Here is a 17,979-nt window from a genome sequence, read left to right on the forward strand (position 1 = left end):
ACTGGATCTCTTTAAGGCTCCCCCGAAGTTGGAGATGCACACACAAGGCTTGCCTGCTTGGGTGGTCTCTCTACTTTGGTGAGCTGTTGCTAAGCAGCTAATAATAGTCATGTTTGCTGAGTAATTTCTGCCCTCTTTGAGCCAATCGCAGCCCAGAAATCCAAGCCATCTGACAGCCCCAGGGGCGGGATTTCAGCTCTTTTCTCTCTCTCTCTCTTTCTCTCTCTTCCCCCCTCCCTTTCACCCCTCCTCCTCCTCTTTATCCAAATGGAGAGAGTTCCTTTTTTCTCTCCCCCTTCTTCATCTCGTCTATTGAAGCGAGGGAGCTGCTGCTGGCTGCCGCATACACGCCGAGGAAGAAAGAGGGAGCGACACACGCATCGAGAGGCGAGAGGGAGCCCGGAGCGAGCTTCAGAGACAGCTCTGTACCCAGACAGAATGATACAGCAGCACGCCGAGACGGAGCAGCAGCAGCAGCACTGAGATCAAGGCTCTCTCCAATCCTCCTTTGCTTTGGCGAGAAAAAGCGACCAGGGGGGAGTCTGGGTTTTCTTCCAGCGGCCGGACGGTGAAGAGCCTGGAGAACAATTCAAGCCGGAGGAGCAGAGAGGTGGGGGGAAGGCGAGCCCACTGAGATTCCCTGGCCCCGCTCGCACTTTCGCACACTGGATGTGGGAAGCGGCCGCGGCGAAGACCTCCGGATCATCACGAAATGTTGCAATGGAAGGCTCGGGGTCTGACTCGCCGGGAGCAGCTACAGCAGCAGCGGCAGCCGGACCAGCCAACGCGGTATGAAGAAGTGGTCTGTCAGCAGCAGCAGCAGAGAATCTCCACCAAGCCAGCCAGTCCCCGGTCCCCCTGGATCCCCCCAAAGCGGCAGCTCCAGCGTGCTGGGGCGAACCGCAGAGCACCCAGCCTCTGGGACGCCAGAACAACAGCAGCGACAGCCCCGGCTCTGCGGCGGCAACATGGCCTCAGCTGTTAATGCCTCGGAGCCGGAGAACGGCGGCGGCGGCGGCTGCAGCAGAGAGCCAGATCGGCCGGGGAGAAGCGGCACCAGGAGGCGGAGAAGGACCGGCGGCGGGAACAGACGCGCCGCGCCGCCCGATCTGGAATATCTGCAGCGGCCGAGCTATTGCGATGCAGGGTTCGCCTTGGAGCAGATAGCGAAGGTGCTTGACCGAGATCTCGCTTCTTCCTTGGCGGAATTTCTTTTTTTCTCCCAAAAGGTGGCGGCGAAAAGGGAAGGATCATCCGTAAAGGGCTGGGAGAAAGTTATACATGTGTGCAGGGGGTGTGTGGATATCCGCGTCTTCTTAGTGGTAGAGAGGCCAGTCCTTCTCCTCCTCCTCTCCTCCTCCGCTGCTCCGGTCTTGTACCCACTTTTCCTGGAGTGTGTGTTTGCGCTTTGCAATCCTTTAATTAAACTTACCCGGGTCGACTTCTGTGTCTCTCTCTCTCCCTCTCCCTCTCTCTCATTCTCTGAGCTCGTTCCTCCTTGGTAATAATAGTTTTTTCCTGACACCCTCTGTTTTTTTTCTTTCTCTCCTTTCATTTACTTGGAATTGATTTTCTGTACATGCACTGTAAAGGTTTCGAACAGGTAAAAGAATCCTTAACGCTTTGCCTTAGTTTCCAGCAATCCCATGTTGCTGTTACCCTCCCGGTTTCTCCTTAAGAATGTACCCTTTCCTTATCACACCGAATGTCGCTTTTCACCTCCAGGGGCAGAGAGGAGAGTGAAAGTCGTAAACAAATTGCTACCTTAAATCTCCCCCATTCTGGTCAAGACGGAACATCTCCCCCGTCCTCTCCCCCTCCCCTTCGACTCTCCGCTTCGCCTTGATCCCCGAGGAAAGCAACAACTCTGGCAAAGTTAACTTTGCAAGACGCAGGGAGGATCGGAGAGAGATGATCGAAGTGAGAGCATCCGTTGCTTTCCTTTATCGATCGTTTTGTTTCAGAGGGCAGAGCTTTTTCTTGTTGTAAATAACTTTTAGGCTTTGGAGTGGAGCGGGGAAACAAGAAACCCATGTGGCTGCCCTCTTCCGTTCGCAAATATTGTCGTAACTTACAGATGTCTGCTCTGCTTCCGAATTCAGATCACAGCGCGTCTCCCAAACCGTATGGCAATACATAAGGATACGTTCAGAATGTTAACAGCCCAGCGGACCACGTGGGGCCGTGCATTTACTACCAGGAGTGAGGCTTAGGAGCCGGGAAAGCAGGCACTGACTGAGACCGTTTGCGGTTAAGCAGGCTTGCCATCCCCTCCCCCAGCAAGCCCTCCAGAGCGGGGGGGGGCGGGGGAATCGCTTTCTCCCTGCCCGCCACCAGTACAGCTTGACAGGTCTGCTTAGATTCACGTGCTTTATTTATTTCTTCCCAACGTGTGCCTCCTTTTTCGGCTTGAATGAATCTTTGGCCAATGGAACCGATAGGAGACGCTTGGTTAGGAGGAGGCAGGGATAGGTTTGCTTAGATAAGGGAGCGTGCTTGGTCTGTCTTACTACATCTGGCTGTGATGTAACCCAGCCGTCTGTGCTGGTTTATGAATAAGGAGAGCTATCAACAGAAACACACCCAGATTTGCGTGGCTCGTGAGCAAAGCCATTAGTGTGTGAGTGAACCTGTGATGGAGGCTGCAGTGTTTTGCAGCCGTGACTGCTCAGTGCCCAGGTCTGTCATTTTACTGACACTATTGGTTCAGTGCAGTGTGCTCTTTTTGAAACACATGCTGCTTTGTGCACGCATATTATTCTAGTGCAGTCACAACACACCCACAGAGGCCAGCATGCTCTGTGCCTGTGATGCTTCACAGGGCCCCTCATTTATACATCTTTCCTTTCATTGCAGGGAAAGGCTACTGGAAGAAAAGCACCGCTGTGGCTAAGAGCAAAGTTTCAGAGACTGTTATTTAAACTGGGCTGTTACATTCAAAAAAACTGCGGGAAATTTTTGGTGGTTGGCCTTCTGATATTCGGAGCTTTTGCTGTGGGATTAAGGGCAGCCAATCTCGAAACCAATGTGGAAGAGCTCTGGGTAGAAGGTAAGATTTGATCTTTATCCTTACTGCTTATGTAGCATCCCTAAATTGCAGGGGACTGAACGTGTTTTAGATCGCACCTTCAAAAAATAAAAATCTTCCCCAACAAAGAGGGAATGGTTGGTTGTTCGGCAGCATTGGCTGGATGCCAGATGGACTGCATAGAGAGCTGTAATCCATTCTGGAGGGCAGTGTTTTGTGAGGTGCAGTTGGAGGGGGAGAGGGAGGGGAACTACAGTGTGTGGTAAAAGGCAAAGAAAGAAGAGACCCTCACTGTGTACCCCACGAAATGGGTCCACTACAATCTCCCTCTGTCTCTGCCTGTGTGTCCTGTGAGGAGGAGATCATGGTGTCAGGGCAGGGGGTGGGTTATGTGAGTTGACTATTTCTTTCCTCTCAACTGCATGAAAGGAAAGTCTGTCTGGAAAGTAGCCCACCCCCTCCGCCATTTTGTGTGTGTGTGTGTGTGTCCTGTTAGCAGCAGCAGCAGGAACAGGCGGAACGTGATCAGCACAGCTCGGTAGGGCTGTGCTTGTGTGTGGTCCTGTTTTTTTGGACAGCTTTCAGCTTTGAGGGGGAAAAACATTTGTCTCAAGGTAAAAAAAAAAGGAAAAGGAAAACTGAAGCACAGACTGGAACACATGTTGGAATGTTTGCAAAACAGATTACTGTTCTCCCTTGGTAGGGGTGGGGGTTCAGTGAATGGGGGGTGGGTTGCTTTTTATTTTTAAAGGCAAAATAGGATTCTTAAACAAGATAAATAAGGCTGGGTGATTTGAAAAAGTAACTGAGCTACATGAACAAATCTCTGCTTAATGGGGCAAAACCTAGGCTAGGTTAAGAACAAGAAGTTTGCATTTATTTGAACTTTTCTGATCTTCATGAAGAGCGTTCACAAAGTAGATTGGGAGACTTGTGCCCTTGTTCTCTGAATCCTTTCATGGCAGTTTCTTAGAAAAACATTTGAATGGATGCGTCCCTGAATTATAAAGCTTTACACAAAAATAGGTATCTGGGATGAATGACTTTTTTTTTGGAATGTGTATCACAGGAAGAGAGCAGACTCTTAGTGCAATCCAGGAGTATTTATTCAGAGGTAAATTCAAGCTGGTTCAATAGACCTTTGCAGCCCTGCTTTCCCTTGTTTAAAGGAGGTCTTACTAGGTTAGTAAAGAGATGTGCTGTAGCATGTGGGTTAATAGGAAGTCTGTTAATCAACATGTAGTTGGTGTGGCTCTTTAAAAAGTGGTGCATGAAAGAGTTTAATAATGATGATACTGTGGGTTTGGTAGTGATCCTTGCAGAGGGACTATATATAGGCTTAGAAAAAGTTGTGATAGATTAAAAGAATTCCAACTGCATCCTATCCGAGACAAAAGGAGGAAGCCTTTATTGCTTCATGAATAGTGAGGACAGAAGAGCAAGAGTCCAATGGCAAAGGTACTGCTAACATGAACAGGAACCATCTTAAAGAGTCTTTAGGAAAGGAAATGCAACAATCTCATACAGTTAAGCATAAAGGAACCATATGTCATTTGGGCAATGATCAAGTACTGCAGGCCTAGTAAAGTAGCTAGGTAATATAGGCAGGAGGACTTTGTCGTGGCTTTGGTGTATTCTATAGCAGCCCCAAATAGTAGAATAGAGGAGTCTTAAACAGGTGTTATATGGGTAGACTGTATGAACAGTCTGGTAAATGGAGGCAGGTGTTTCACACTGGGCCTGGTTGGTAATGGACTATCGGTGTGAATATAAGGCTTTCCAACGTTAAAAGACAAGAAGTGGAGTTCCTCTAATGATTAGAAGATAGGCATGTGTACATGAGGTAGGCCAAAATTTTCAGATGATAGGGTAATGACAAGTCAGGCAAGACTGCAAGAGCTGCAAAATGATATTTTTCAAACTGGGTGAATGAGCACAAGATGGAAGATGCTTTTCAGTGTATGTAGGTATAAAGTGATGCCCACAGGGGCAACACCCCCCTCTCATCTTACCTGTAAATTGTGAGACCAGAACCAGCAGTAACAATCCTAGTGGTCACTTGGATAGAAGAAATCAAACCACTGTACAGTGGCTGCAGAAAATACAATGTAATATTTGGGGACTGAGCTGTAGGAAAGAGATGGGAAATACAATTGCCACTTCAATGATGCTGTTTAATCCTTGGTATGACCAATCATGTTGGACTGCTGTATACAGTTCTGGTGACCACAGGCTGCAAGAAAATTGTAGAACTAGGAGAAAATACCAAAAAGTGCAAGCAAAATGAACCAGGATAGGAACATATTCACTCTGAAGACAACCTGCAACATTTTGAGCTTTTCCATTTAGAAAACAATGCAGCTTAGAGGCAGGGATATCATAGAAGTTAATAAAAGTAGACATGATGTAAAGAGTCTGGATAAAGATATTAGAATAGTCTCTTAGAATACTAGCAGTTTGGACCATCCAATTAAACAGATTGGCAGGAGATCCAGGACTGGCAAAAAGAAGCCCCTCTTGACACGAGACATTATTTTATGGCAGCTTTGCATATGATGGCTGGGAATGACAGGAATTGCATTTCAACACATCTAGAGGGCCCTGTGATGGAGGAGGGTATTTTATGGACTGCACAGCCACAAAACATGGGAAAGACCACAAGTGTAGACAGAGCAGTAGGCAAATTCATGGAGGAAAGATTGCATATAGTCTTAATTACTAATGGCCGATCTTAGATTGTTTGGGAGCAGCAACAGGAAGGAACTGTTGTCTTTACATTCTGCTTGGGTATCCCCAGATGGAACTGTTGGGCCACTGTGATGAAACTGGATGCTGGAATAGATGGACTAGTGGTCTTCTCTGGAAGGATACTTCTTATGGTATTACAATTAGCATAAAGATATAAATGTGGGTGTGGAAGCCATGGTAGCAGATAACTTTAGAGGTTGATTAAAGTGTTGCTCCCTAGTTTTTATAGGCTGTGCTTTTATTCAGAACCCTTCAGTATTTATTGTGTACACCATTCAGTTCTTAATTTACATTAGGTTAAACTCTTGGGCAAATGTCAAAATTCTGTTTCTCATTGTCTTACGCTGTGGTTTTGAACTAATTTGCATGTTCATAAATCTAGTTGACGTCAACTGGGCTTACAAGAAGGCAGAAAGCTGTAGGTCTGAATTTGACTTGACTTGGCTGACTTGAGTAATCTGTCACTCAGGACTGCTGGCCCCATCTCTCACCGCCTACTTTTCTTGACATTTTAATGCCTGCAACGTCCTAATTACTGTAGTGACCATTCCTCTGTGACTGAATGCATAATATAAATATTACACTTGGGAGAAGAAAATATGATTTACAAAATAACTGCCTGGTTCGCCACTGTTCTTACCTCTTCAAGTTACTCCTCTACTTCTTTCAACTATCAAAGCTAGATGAGCTTGACCCTCAATAATTTCTTTTATTCATTACATTTAGCCATGCTGTCTTATGCAGTTTATTATCGCAGTAGGACATGTAACATAAAAACTGTAACTCTAAATTTAGACATCCATGTGTCTCTAAGAGGGGTATTTGAAACAACCAAACACTTCATTTAAATGTGTTCCCACTCATGTTCTCCTGCTCTGCCCCAGGCAGCAACAGCGAAATGTCTGGTGATATTATGTGTGTCTTTGCCCCTCAGTAGACAATGCTGTATAAACATCATGGCCTTGAACAGGAATGATATGCAAATAAACTAGATGAGTAGCAGTTGCATATTTCCATGTATAAACATAAGAGAGTACAAAGTGGAGAAGTTGGCTTGGAAAATGTATAGCTCTTTGTTTAAGTGCTGAAAATGAGCAAATCCATGTTTGTTGTGGCTCTCTGCATGGACTGGGAGGATGTAATTTAGTCTTTCCCAACCTGGTGTGTTCCAGATGTTGAGACTTCAGCTCCCATCATCCCCAACCATGATAAGAAATGGTCAGGAATGCTGGGAGTTGGAGTCCAAAACATCTGAAGGGCACAGGGTTGGGAAGACTGGTTTAAGGCACTGGGAATATCCTGAATACAAGTTTCTCTCAGATGAATGGAAACGCTTGGGTAGTGTCCATTCTTTTGATTAGAGCTTGCACTGTCCATGATCCAGTATATCACTCTGTGATCTGAAGGATGACCACACCTGCATTTAGGCAAAAGAAAAGTGTTTGTGTTCTGATGCCCAGTGAAGCTTTCTTTTTCATACAGGCATTACAGTATAACTAAATCCGGATTGGACTGAAGCACCATACTCAAGATTACATGGTGCTATCACATATTTCAGGGGGAAGAGGGCAGGGAGGGAAGTCAGATGCTTTTAGGCATGTCACCTCTTCATAGTAAAATGCATGACTCCAGATGTGAAAATAGCTAATTATTTCACCAAGGAAAAATGAACAAGTTACTTGTATGCACCCGAAGTCTGAAAAGAGGAAGCATAATGTATTTGTGTTCTCTCCTTTTACGTAGTATGCAGTGTTGATTTTAGGGAGACTTAGCCTGTCTTAGCTCACAGGAGAGTCAACAGGGTGGAAGTTTTTCAACCCTTTTTGGTTCTTGTTGTTGGGTAACTTACTAATCCACATAAATGTGAGTATAAAATAAGGGAGTATGGAGTTAATTGTTCACATTGATTCCTTCAGCCAAAGAGATGCTGTATGGAAAGTGGAGGGCTGCCCTCCTGAAGAAATTCTAGTCCCACTGAAAATTCTGGAATAATCCTAGAGGTGACAGCTCCATCTTATTAACCTTGCTTCTAATGGAAGCCCCTTTCATTTCAGTGAGGCGGCTTCCCAAGGGAGTGTGCATAGGATTGCGCTGCAGATTGATTAAGCCTTGAGTGACTCTGTAGATGTCATAGGACTAGTCTGACCTACATGATAACTCTTCGAGCCACTTTGGAATGGTCTGTTTAGTTCCATCAGAGTAAGGCACTAAAAAGGCAATGCAGAGGGGTGGGGACACCTCAGAGACTTATCACTAGTGCTGCTTCTCTCTCCCTGCTGCCCAGAATCTTCTTTTCCCTTTTGTCAGGGGCATGCTTTGGAAGAACACCACTCGCCCATGTGCCAGAAATTCCCAGCCTCAGCACTTCCTTGGAGAAATATATTGAGGGTGACAGGCTCTCTCTTTTACCCTGTTTGAAAGTTTGGTGACAGGCTCTCTCTTTTACCCTGTTTGAAAGTTTGCATATACTGAACAGTATTTGCCAAATAAGGTTAATACTTCAAATGACTTAAAATAGATGTCTGTGGCCATTGTAATAAAGACACTTTATTTTTGTTGTTAAAGCTTTTTGAACATTTTTGCCTCTCAAGAAATTGTCAGTATTTATATTAGAAACCAATCTGTTTCATGTTATGTCTGGTGCAATCTTAGGGAACACAATGTCAGAAGGTATCACACTCTTAAAGTCTGCTGCAAGTGAACTATAAACTTACAAAATCCCAACCCAAACTTAATTGTAAGAATAAAGTTTGAATGAGTTTTAAGATCCTCCAGACTCCAAGATGAATGATTAGCAGTGTATGTTTAAAGCTATTAGAGTTGAAATATTTATATAAGGACTGCAAAAACCCACCTGGTGGGTAAATTCTCAGAAGAAAGGTCAGGGGGAAATCAGAGACCAAAAAGAAGCAGTACTCAAAATCATTCTTCTAATGTTCGTTTCCTACTTTCCAACTTGTGCCAGCACTCTTGGACTTCTGTAAACTTACTGGTACTCAGTGGTTTCCCTTGAATCACTTCTTGGCACTGCCTTGGATGGAATATATAATGTTGCTTTAGATAATATTTTAAAGAATCCTGTTCTTAATCTTAAACTGCTGCTCAAAATGTCATTTCCCCCACCCCTCCATGCCTCGTTGTATTTAATTTGGATTCCAATCCTAAGCCCACTTACTATAAAGTAAGCCTAGCTGGACACTGTAGCACCTGCTTCTTTCTTACAAGCATGCATAGGATTGCTCTGTTAGTCACTTTGCTGTACTTGGTATCTTACTATTCTGCATTTCACAATTCTCCGTATTAAGCAATCATCTTGCCTGCTATCTCCTCTCAGACTATTATTACACTTTCTTCAGTAATTTTTAGAAAGTAATCTTGGAAAGATTTATGCAAGTATTTGGGTTTTTTTTTTAATTGAAAGCCTCTGTATTAACAAAGAGTGCTTCCAAATGTCACCTCCTTGTGGTGAAGGTAGTCCAACCTGGCTGTGGCTATCTATATCTAGAACAACTGGACACACTTACAGATATGCATGGATATTCACACCCTTTCAATATTGCTCTTCATAGGTGACTCACAGCATATTAGAACACAAGGTTGAGGACCATTCAGAATATCAGATGGTTCAAAATGGAACCATCCATTTTGAACCCTTTTGCAGGGAACATTTCTTGTCAGCACTGAAATTATTGTATTTCTGAGCTCAGTTCATGTTGTTTGCTATATACAGCTTTAAAGAATCTCTCAAGGACTGTCCGCTCCTATATAAACTGCCCCACATGTTAAGTTCATTGAGTTAGGCTTTTCTTTGGGTTTCTGCCTACTGAGATACCAACTTGAGGAAAAAACACCAGGCCTCTCTTCTGTGGTGGCAACTTATCTGTAGAATGACTGCCCTACCTTTGTATGCTTGCTGCTGACACTTATATCCTCCTTGTATCAGGAAAAATGTGTCATTTCTCCCTGTGCTTATATTTAATGATTTGATTTTTTTGTTTTATTGCTGCTGTCTTTTATTTTCTAATTATCTGAATTTTGGTTCCTGCTAGTGCAACATTTTGTATCTACATTCCATGAGCTCGGACAGAAAAACCTGACTATTCTTGGTTTAAATATTAAGTATATTTGTTGAACTTCCTCTAGCTCTTTCTGTTAATTTACCAGACCAGGAGAAGGGAATACTCTTTGAAGAAGTGATGGACACAATCAGTTATGCACGCAGACACACAGTTCCTGATTGTTTTCAGTGTAGACTTTTGGGCAAAGGGTTGCTGCTGCATCATATAACTCATGGAAGACAAACCAGAGTTTCAAAGGACTAGTCCACTTGTTTCCCTCAATCCTTTGACAAGATCAGAAAGGCAAAGTGAGCTAAGCCATGTAGGAGCAGAACGTCCAGTGTCTTGCTTATAAAATATATTGAATGTCTCAGAGCATCCTGGACCAGCTTAAGGCTGAACACCATGAAAGTGGGCATAATTCGTGAAAGTAAGTAGGGGCAACTAGAGGCCATGGCAGTTGCCTTCAGTGAATCTATCTGTATCTGCCAGAACCATTTATCTTTTGGTGGATGAAATGGCAGCACTGATCTCATAATCCAAACAGTTATGGAATTGGCTTTACAAGCAGATCTACTGACCAGCTCATCAGTGTGTGCTATCCAGCTATAGTCCATATTAAAAGGGAGCAAAGTAGTGGCTTGCTGGAAGTTCTGGTTGCGGGATTGGGTTATCAGTCCAGGATCCTAGATGGCTAGCCAATACCACTTTTGCAGGTACTAAACTGTTTGGAGAGCTCCTAGATGTAATTCCTTGACAGGATATAGATAAGAAAAAGGCGCTTTCCAGGAATAAGAAGAAAGAAAGAAAGGGTAGGCTGTAAAGGATCTTTTGCTCCTACAGACCAACATCAAGTCACAGGAGTTTATGGGATCCAGATCCAAATAGCCACAATCCAGGAACACTTTAGGAAGCCAAATCAAGCAGAATTCAGCTCTCCTTCCTTAACTAAAGGGTCTAAGTAGTTACATTCCTCCTCTTGGTAGTCAAAACCCAGAGGCCCATAAGAGGTTGACTTGCTGCTTTTGTGCATATGTGAGAGAAGACTACCTCAGCTGCCTAGGGTCAGCCGCCAGTAACCCAAGGGTATGCACTCAGACTTGAACATTATTCTTGAAACAAGTTCATGGCCACTCCAAGTCCAAGAACCCAATTGAGCACTTAATATTTCAATGTCTACTCCATTTTTTTCTTGGAAAATGTATGAGGACATGAGAATTATTTTATCTTAGTGGCTAAATGTGTTCCTTCTCAAGAACCATTTCAGAATTGTAACACTGAAATCTACGGCAGATACAAGGAGGGCTTCTTAACATCTATAGACTTCCTTGAGGCATGCCTTCACGTGCTGATTGATCTAACAGCAGAAGTGCCTACAGTCAGGAGATATATCCAGCACAAAGTAATGCCTTACCTTGGCACCCAAGATCATGACGCTATTAGTGGCTCCTCTGAGAAAAGATGGGAATTTGGATTAGGGACAAGGCATTAAGGGATGTTCAGTCTCCAGCTCAGGAAACACAGATATGCAGTTGATACATCTTGGGGAACATGGTTTGCAAACAGCATGTAAAAGAATTGCTAGAATCATCACAGCATTTGGAACACCTGCAAGTGTTTCTGGACACAGTGGAACAGGAAAGGTAGCTGATGAAAGTCAATAAACCAAGTTCTGCCACGGGGTCTTAGAAGCAGGTTGAATGGTAGAGATGGACCATATGAGGCTAGTCCAACTCTAGATACTGATGGCAACCTGCCAGAAATTGGTTCAATGGTCTTCTGCAGCAGGGCCTTATAGTGCTCTTCACCACCCTTTTGGGACCTATTAGCATAGAGGAGGCACACCAGGATGCACAGCGCTAAGACCCTCTGAATGTCCTTAGATTGGCATTTTATCAGTTGTCTCTTGGCAAGTTGCTTTCAGCTCCAGAAAGCACTGTCATTTTCCCCATGGAGGGGTTCATATAGCAGTTTTATAAAATGTGTAAAATCCTCTGGAACCAATTTTGGTTAAGGGCTGTATGTCATTTTAAACATATCTTGCTTACCTATTTGGGTTCCTTCACTCTTTTACACAAAGTAAGAATGATGAGGGACTTGGACCTCAGAGAAGACCATGGTATTTTTCACAAGGCAGCTGTAAAAGAATTTTTAAAATAAATATTCCAGTTCATTTAATAGCTTTGGTTGTTCATTAAGGAATCATATTGATAGAAAGCCATGCATCAGAGAAGAAAAAAACAAGAAATATATTACAAAAGCTGATTTAAAGGGAAGATGTCCTTTAGTATCCAATAGTAGAAAGATTTTGAATAATATATTTATTATCAATATCTGTACACCACTTATTGTAGCAATCTGTATACAGTTTACATATAAAAATTTGCAAATTCAGTTTGTTAGTACATACAAATTAACCTTGCATTCTCAGGGTCCAATTAAATTTCAGTTTCAGGCTCTTAGAATCCGTGACTTGTTTTTGTCCAACAGTGTGGTTCTCTGTCCTTTAGGAATTCTGAGAATGAGAAGGGTCTCCCTTGGGCAGGTGTTTTGAAACCATTGGCAGCTGCAGCTGGAGAAGCTTTGTAATAATCCTGGGTTAATAAACCATAGTTTATTAAGCTAAAAATCGCTGTTGGGACTGTGTTGCCCCCAAGCCCTTCTCCTTACCTCGGCCCCATAGCCTGTATGATTCACTGGAGATGTTCCACAATGTGTTATTGCAAAAAGTGTGGCTACATAGTCAAACAAAAAGTTTTGTGTGCTATTAGTATGTGTGGAAGGATGGGTATGTGTGTGGCAGTAACATCTTGTTACTGTGAATAGCAACAAGCTTTGGAACTAAGATGAGATGTACAAGAAGAAGCAGAAAAAGAAAAGCATGCTGAAGATTGTTTGCTGAAACCCCAGTGTGTTGAAGCATAAGTAGCTTTGTCCATCCTGTTGTCTGTGGTGTCTTGCTGTCATCAGCAACACGCTGCCTGCATTACACAGGATGACTGAGGCTTTAGACTTCAAATCTAAAGGTCACGGGAATTCATGGCCCATCTTTTAGGATTTCTGTGCTGAGTAAAGTGTGTGCATGTGCGCACGCACGCACACACTCTCTCCATTTTATAACAGGTTACAGATGATATGGAAGTAAAACCTTCCAGTCTGATCCAAGTAATGTTAAATATCAGCTTCTTTGGTGTTCCTGGTGCTAGCTTTGCCACACCTCATGCAAGTCATTGACTGATTTTCATAGCTAGGAAGCTGATTCCCACTGTGGGATAAAGGAACTGACTTGGCACTGGCTGGTCTGTGGATGTATAAGAAATTCTGGCCAGATAAATTCATTTCTTTTGCATGTCCTGGACTGAAAACAGCTTGAATGTATCCTGTTGAAGTCTGTGAATTTCCAAATTTTCAAAGTGATTTGCAGACCAAAAAATCCCACCTTTCAAAGCCTATGTATGTTTGAACAGTGCACAGAAAATGTGTACAAGTATGCTTTAATCAATGGGAGAAGAGTGTATCTATCTTAAAAATGCACATGATTGGTCCATACATTTGAAGAAATAATGCAAGAAAATATGCACACATTTTCATATGAAAAGAAAAAAAATCTCAGTCTGACACAAGGTGGAATGAGATGAAATTTGGAGAACTTTGACAAGCTCAAGTTTTGTTTGTACACACATCCCAGGTTAAGCATGTGCCTGTTATAGCTACTTCCTACCATTCTCTATTAAATTTGTAGTGGAGTCATACAGGAGTATCAGAATATAGAAAAGTGGGTTTCAGTACATTACAGCAAAGTGGTATGTAGAATTTGCCATTTGCTTATATTTTCAGCATAGGAAGGATGGGGAGGATGGATAATACATGTAGACAATTTGGGTGACAGCAATATTTAGGTTGTCTGGGCTGTGATTAGGAAAGCTGTTTTGGCTTGCAAGAAGATTTTGGAGGGTAAGTACTGTCCTATGAGTTAGGGGTGTTGGTAGCTCAGCCTGAGGAAGAGGAGGCTGCTGTCAAAGGGATTTGTGTCAAGGCGTGAAAGTGTAGCAATGGGAGTAGGAAGGCAAGGGACATCTTTAGAGATCTTTGGTGGCAAGGAAAGTGGAAAGATCAAAAACCTTAATGGTAACACCTTGTTGAGGGTAGAATTTGATCTTCCAACCCATTCCATGTTTGTCATGCCTGCTCTATACCAAAGGGCACTGAACGGTTAACCAAAAACCTGACCTCGTGCAGATGCAGTGTCTTCTTTTATATTACAGAGCAGCAAATACTGACTCAAATAAGCAAATACTACACACATAATGGATAAGACTGGAAACAAATGAAAGACACAGATACACCGTACCTATTTGAAATTCAGATTGGCATATACAATAGGGCTCCCAAGTGCCTTCCTGTCAAGCACTGCCCAAGCTCAATGTTGCATCAGGTGCCTCCAAACATTAAGGATTCAAATAAACAGGGCTGCACAGTGTCTCTTGCCACAGTGAGTGCTCAGAAAACCTCTGGCAAGCATGATGAGCCCAAGGCAGCACCCCAGTTGCAGAGGTCTTGTGGAAAGGGGAATTCTCAGAGGAAGCCTGGCGTTTCTTTTGTGTCTCTGTGTATTAGGCCGGAGCTGGAGAGATAGCTCAAGCACTAGGCAGGGTTAGTAGCTGCAGAGCCAAAGAGGGACTGAGGACTTGGTTTTCTGCAGCCCCCACCCCTTTCATCCTGAAGCTTGAAGTTAAACAGGGGCTCACAGCATTGTCCTTAAACTTGTGATGCACTTTGAAAGGCCTACATGCTGTCAGGGACAAATTTTCCACCCCCTTGGGGGAAAGGACATGGTCCTGGCAACTATAATGTTTAGGTTGGCCATGAAGCCTAGTTGAAATCTGCAGACCTCCTGGAAATACTTTTTCATTGCATGTGTTGTTTTGTGGATAATTGATGATACGCTTTTCTGTACAGTCTGACTTTCTGCAGATGCACTGAGTACCCCCAATAGCTGCATTGCTTTGTTCGTAATATTTTAGAAGTGATGATTTACTTGCTTAAAATCAGTAAAAATCAAACTGCTTTTTTGGCTTAATGCAAGTTCACAGTCCCACCCTTCGTGTCACAACTGAATTTCATTGGTTTGATAACATCAGCACAACCTTCAGATCTGTGCTTTAACAATGCAGCTGGTTGAGTAGGCAATCACTGTTTCTATCTAATCCATATTTGTGATGTGATATAACAAGAATGGTAAAGCTCTATTATATAAAAATACTATATTTTTATTTTCCCACTATTTTAATGTTTAATTGATTTTAACTGGGGTTCTAGTATATTAACTGTTGGATGCTGTGATATTTGCTTTATTCTACTCATTTATTGTAAGCCGTCCTGAGATGTTTGTAGGGGACAAGTTAGAAAAGCTTTTAATAAATAAATAATACATAATAACGAATCCTTCTGTATTCAACCTGAATTAATGGACTATTTACCAGGTGGTAATTTATCATGACTTCTAATCCTACATATTGCATTTATGTTCACCCGTTTCCTTTGAGTCTTTTAAAATGACCTTTTTGGTTTCCTCTTTCCTCTCAATAAACTGTGATGCAAGTCAGGCTGTGAGATAGCGGCCTGGTTTACACATAATGAAAATCTGGAGTGGTGCTTGTTGCCTTACCGGAATTTACCCATGGTTTGTCTGCTGGACAACTGCACAAAGCACAGGTAGTTTATTTAATCTCCGGGGTGTTTGAGTCCACCTTCCTTCTCCCACACCTTCCCTGTGTTTCAGAAGCATTTGTGATGCTGTAGTATCACACATAGAACAATTGAGGAGGTTTTTTGGCCATTCTTTCCTGACATTTCTGTAGCCTGGTGGGAAAAAATGAACAACCTTTGCTTCTGAATTTCTTTTAATAGTTAAAACCATGGCAGGGGTCACAACCCAACAAACTATACAATCATGTGGTTAACAACCCATGGTTAATGCATAGTTCTGGATTTGAATGTAATGAAACCCAGGATACCACAACCTTTGTTCAGCCGCTTCTTTTGGCTATTGTTATATGTGAACCAGGTCAATGGGTGGCTCAGGTGGCAGGCCTTTGATTCTTAACGTCCCATCAAGTGCTGAGAATAATTTTACTGTACTTACACTGCCAGTGAAAACTGAGGGGTAGTTTAGGATTGAGGTGGTGTAGACTGCATGGCCACAACTGTATTTAAAAGATTGGTAGCCGACCACAAGATTTTATGCTCTCTTTCCTGAGCCATTAACTTAGGATGCAATCCTATGCATGTTTAGAGAGAAAAATAATCTACAATTCCCAGGAACATCCAGCCAGTCATGCAGGCTGGGAAATATTGGCAGTTGTAGCACTTGCTTCATCTAAACTGCATAGGATTGTGTTTTAATAGGATTTATATCTCAACATTTATTTATTATTTCTTTGTTACATTTGTTATGTTCTTTGCTACAATATTGTTCCTAGCCAAAGTTCTCTAGGCAGTTCACAAAACAAAACTATATCAGACCATAAAATACAACAATATAGTAAAACATATTATACAAACAGTAAGCTTAAAACAAGATTATATGTTTATTTACTTCATTTCTATACTGCCTGTAGCTGAAGCTCTCTGGGAAGTTTACAACCAAGTATAAAAACAATAAAATGCAATAGATAAAAAATTAAGAATTAAAAATAGTTTAAAATAACATAAAATAACACTTCCATAGGCTGACCAGATCGTTCTGGATCCAGAGTACCTACTCCTCAGTTGTGGCCACTACCCCATTTTAGTATCATCTGCAAATTTGATCAGCAGACTGATCAGCCCCTCTTCCAGGTCACTGATGAAAAGATTGAACAGAATTGGTCCCATGACAGAGCCCTGGGGAACCCCGCTCATTACTGACCGCCATCCCGATGACTCCCCACTAATAGTTACTCTCTGCTTTCAGTCTGTCAGCCATGCCCTAATCCATCAGACAGTGCATTGGTCTATGCCAAAACTCCTCAATTTCTCAACCAGGATATCATGTGGCATTTTGTCAAAGATGTTGCTGAAATCCAGGTAAACCACATCCCCGCCATCCAGCCACCTCGAAACCTTGTCATAGAATTCCACAAGGTTCATCTGGCAGGACCTGTTCTTGCAGAAGCCGTGTTGCATGGGAGCCAACCTCCCTTCCCTATCTAGGGATTCCAGAAGATTTTCTGTTATGAGCCTTTCCATTGTCTTTCCCAGGATGGGTGTAAGGTTAACCAGCCTGTAATTCCTCATGTCCCCTCTACTACCCTTTTTGAAAATTGGGACCACTAACACTGTACTCCAGTTCTCTGGAACCTCACCTGTTCTCCAGGAGGCCTCAAAAATGGAGGCCAACAGGTGCAAGAGTACCCCTGCCATCTCCTGAAGTACCCACAGATGTAACCCATCAGGGCCTAGTGCCTTTGTAACATCCAGTGCCCTGATGAGTTCCTTGACTTCTAGGGGGGTGACTCTGATCTGTGCCCCTAAATCCCAAGCTTCATCTGGTCCCCCATGTAGATTTCCTCCGTCCTGCTTTGGGGAGAACACAGAGGCGGAATGATTATTTAGCATCTGTGCCTATTCCCTCACATCAGTCACCAAATCCCCTTCTTGTTAAGTGGTCCCACTGCCTGTCGCTCCTTCCTCTTGCTATTTACAGGTTGATAGAAGCCCTTTTTGTTGCTCCTGATATTCTTTGCAAATCTCAGCGCATAATCAGCCTTAGCCTTGTGAAGAATCCTTCTGCAAAAGGCCTTCTCCTCCTGGTATACCTTTCTGTCTACCTGCCCCAATGCCCATTTCCTACGGAGGTTCCTCTTATGTCTTATCCCTCTTACCACCTCTTTTCTCATCCACAGCAGTGCTCTACTTCACCTCCCCACCTTGCTAACTAAGGACTGTCTTAACTTGGTGCCAATAAAACCAAAGTTAAAATCCAGCAGCTGTGCAAATATCTTAAAATTTGCTAACACTGTTTTAAAAAGTGAATGTCTAAAAAGCCTGGAAAAATAAAGAGATCTTCACTTGATGCCAGAAAGACCACAATGTAGATACTAGGGAAGCCTTTCTGGAGAGAGCAATCCAAAGCAGGATACCACTGCTGAAAATGTGTTCTTC

At 43.0% G+C, this 17,979-nt stretch overlaps 1 protein-coding gene across 4 annotated transcripts in view; it reads left to right on the top strand.

The window, feature by feature from the left end:
- Nucleotides 1-298: 298 nt before the first annotated feature.
- The window catches only part of PTCH1 (patched 1), a 101,035-nt gene continuing 83,354 nt past the window's right edge, over nucleotides 299-17,979 (top strand). For all 4 annotated transcript variants that reach the window (XM_044446302.1, XM_044446303.1, XM_044446304.1 and 1 more), the window contains exons 1-2: nucleotides 299-1,172; nucleotides 2,857-3,049. In XM_044446302.1, the coding sequence (XP_044302237.1) occupies nucleotides 792-1,172; nucleotides 2,857-3,049 (574 nt within the window). In that variant the 5' untranslated portion in view covers nucleotides 299-791. The remainder of the gene's footprint in view (nucleotides 1,173-2,856; nucleotides 3,050-17,979) is intronic.

Source organism: Varanus komodoensis, unplaced genomic scaffold (assembly GCF_004798865.1).
Source record: "Varanus komodoensis strain SLA01 unplaced genomic scaffold, ASM479886v1 scaffold5, whole genome shotgun sequence".
Taxonomy (NCBI): Eukaryota; Metazoa; Chordata; class Lepidosauria; order Squamata; family Varanidae; genus Varanus; species Varanus komodoensis.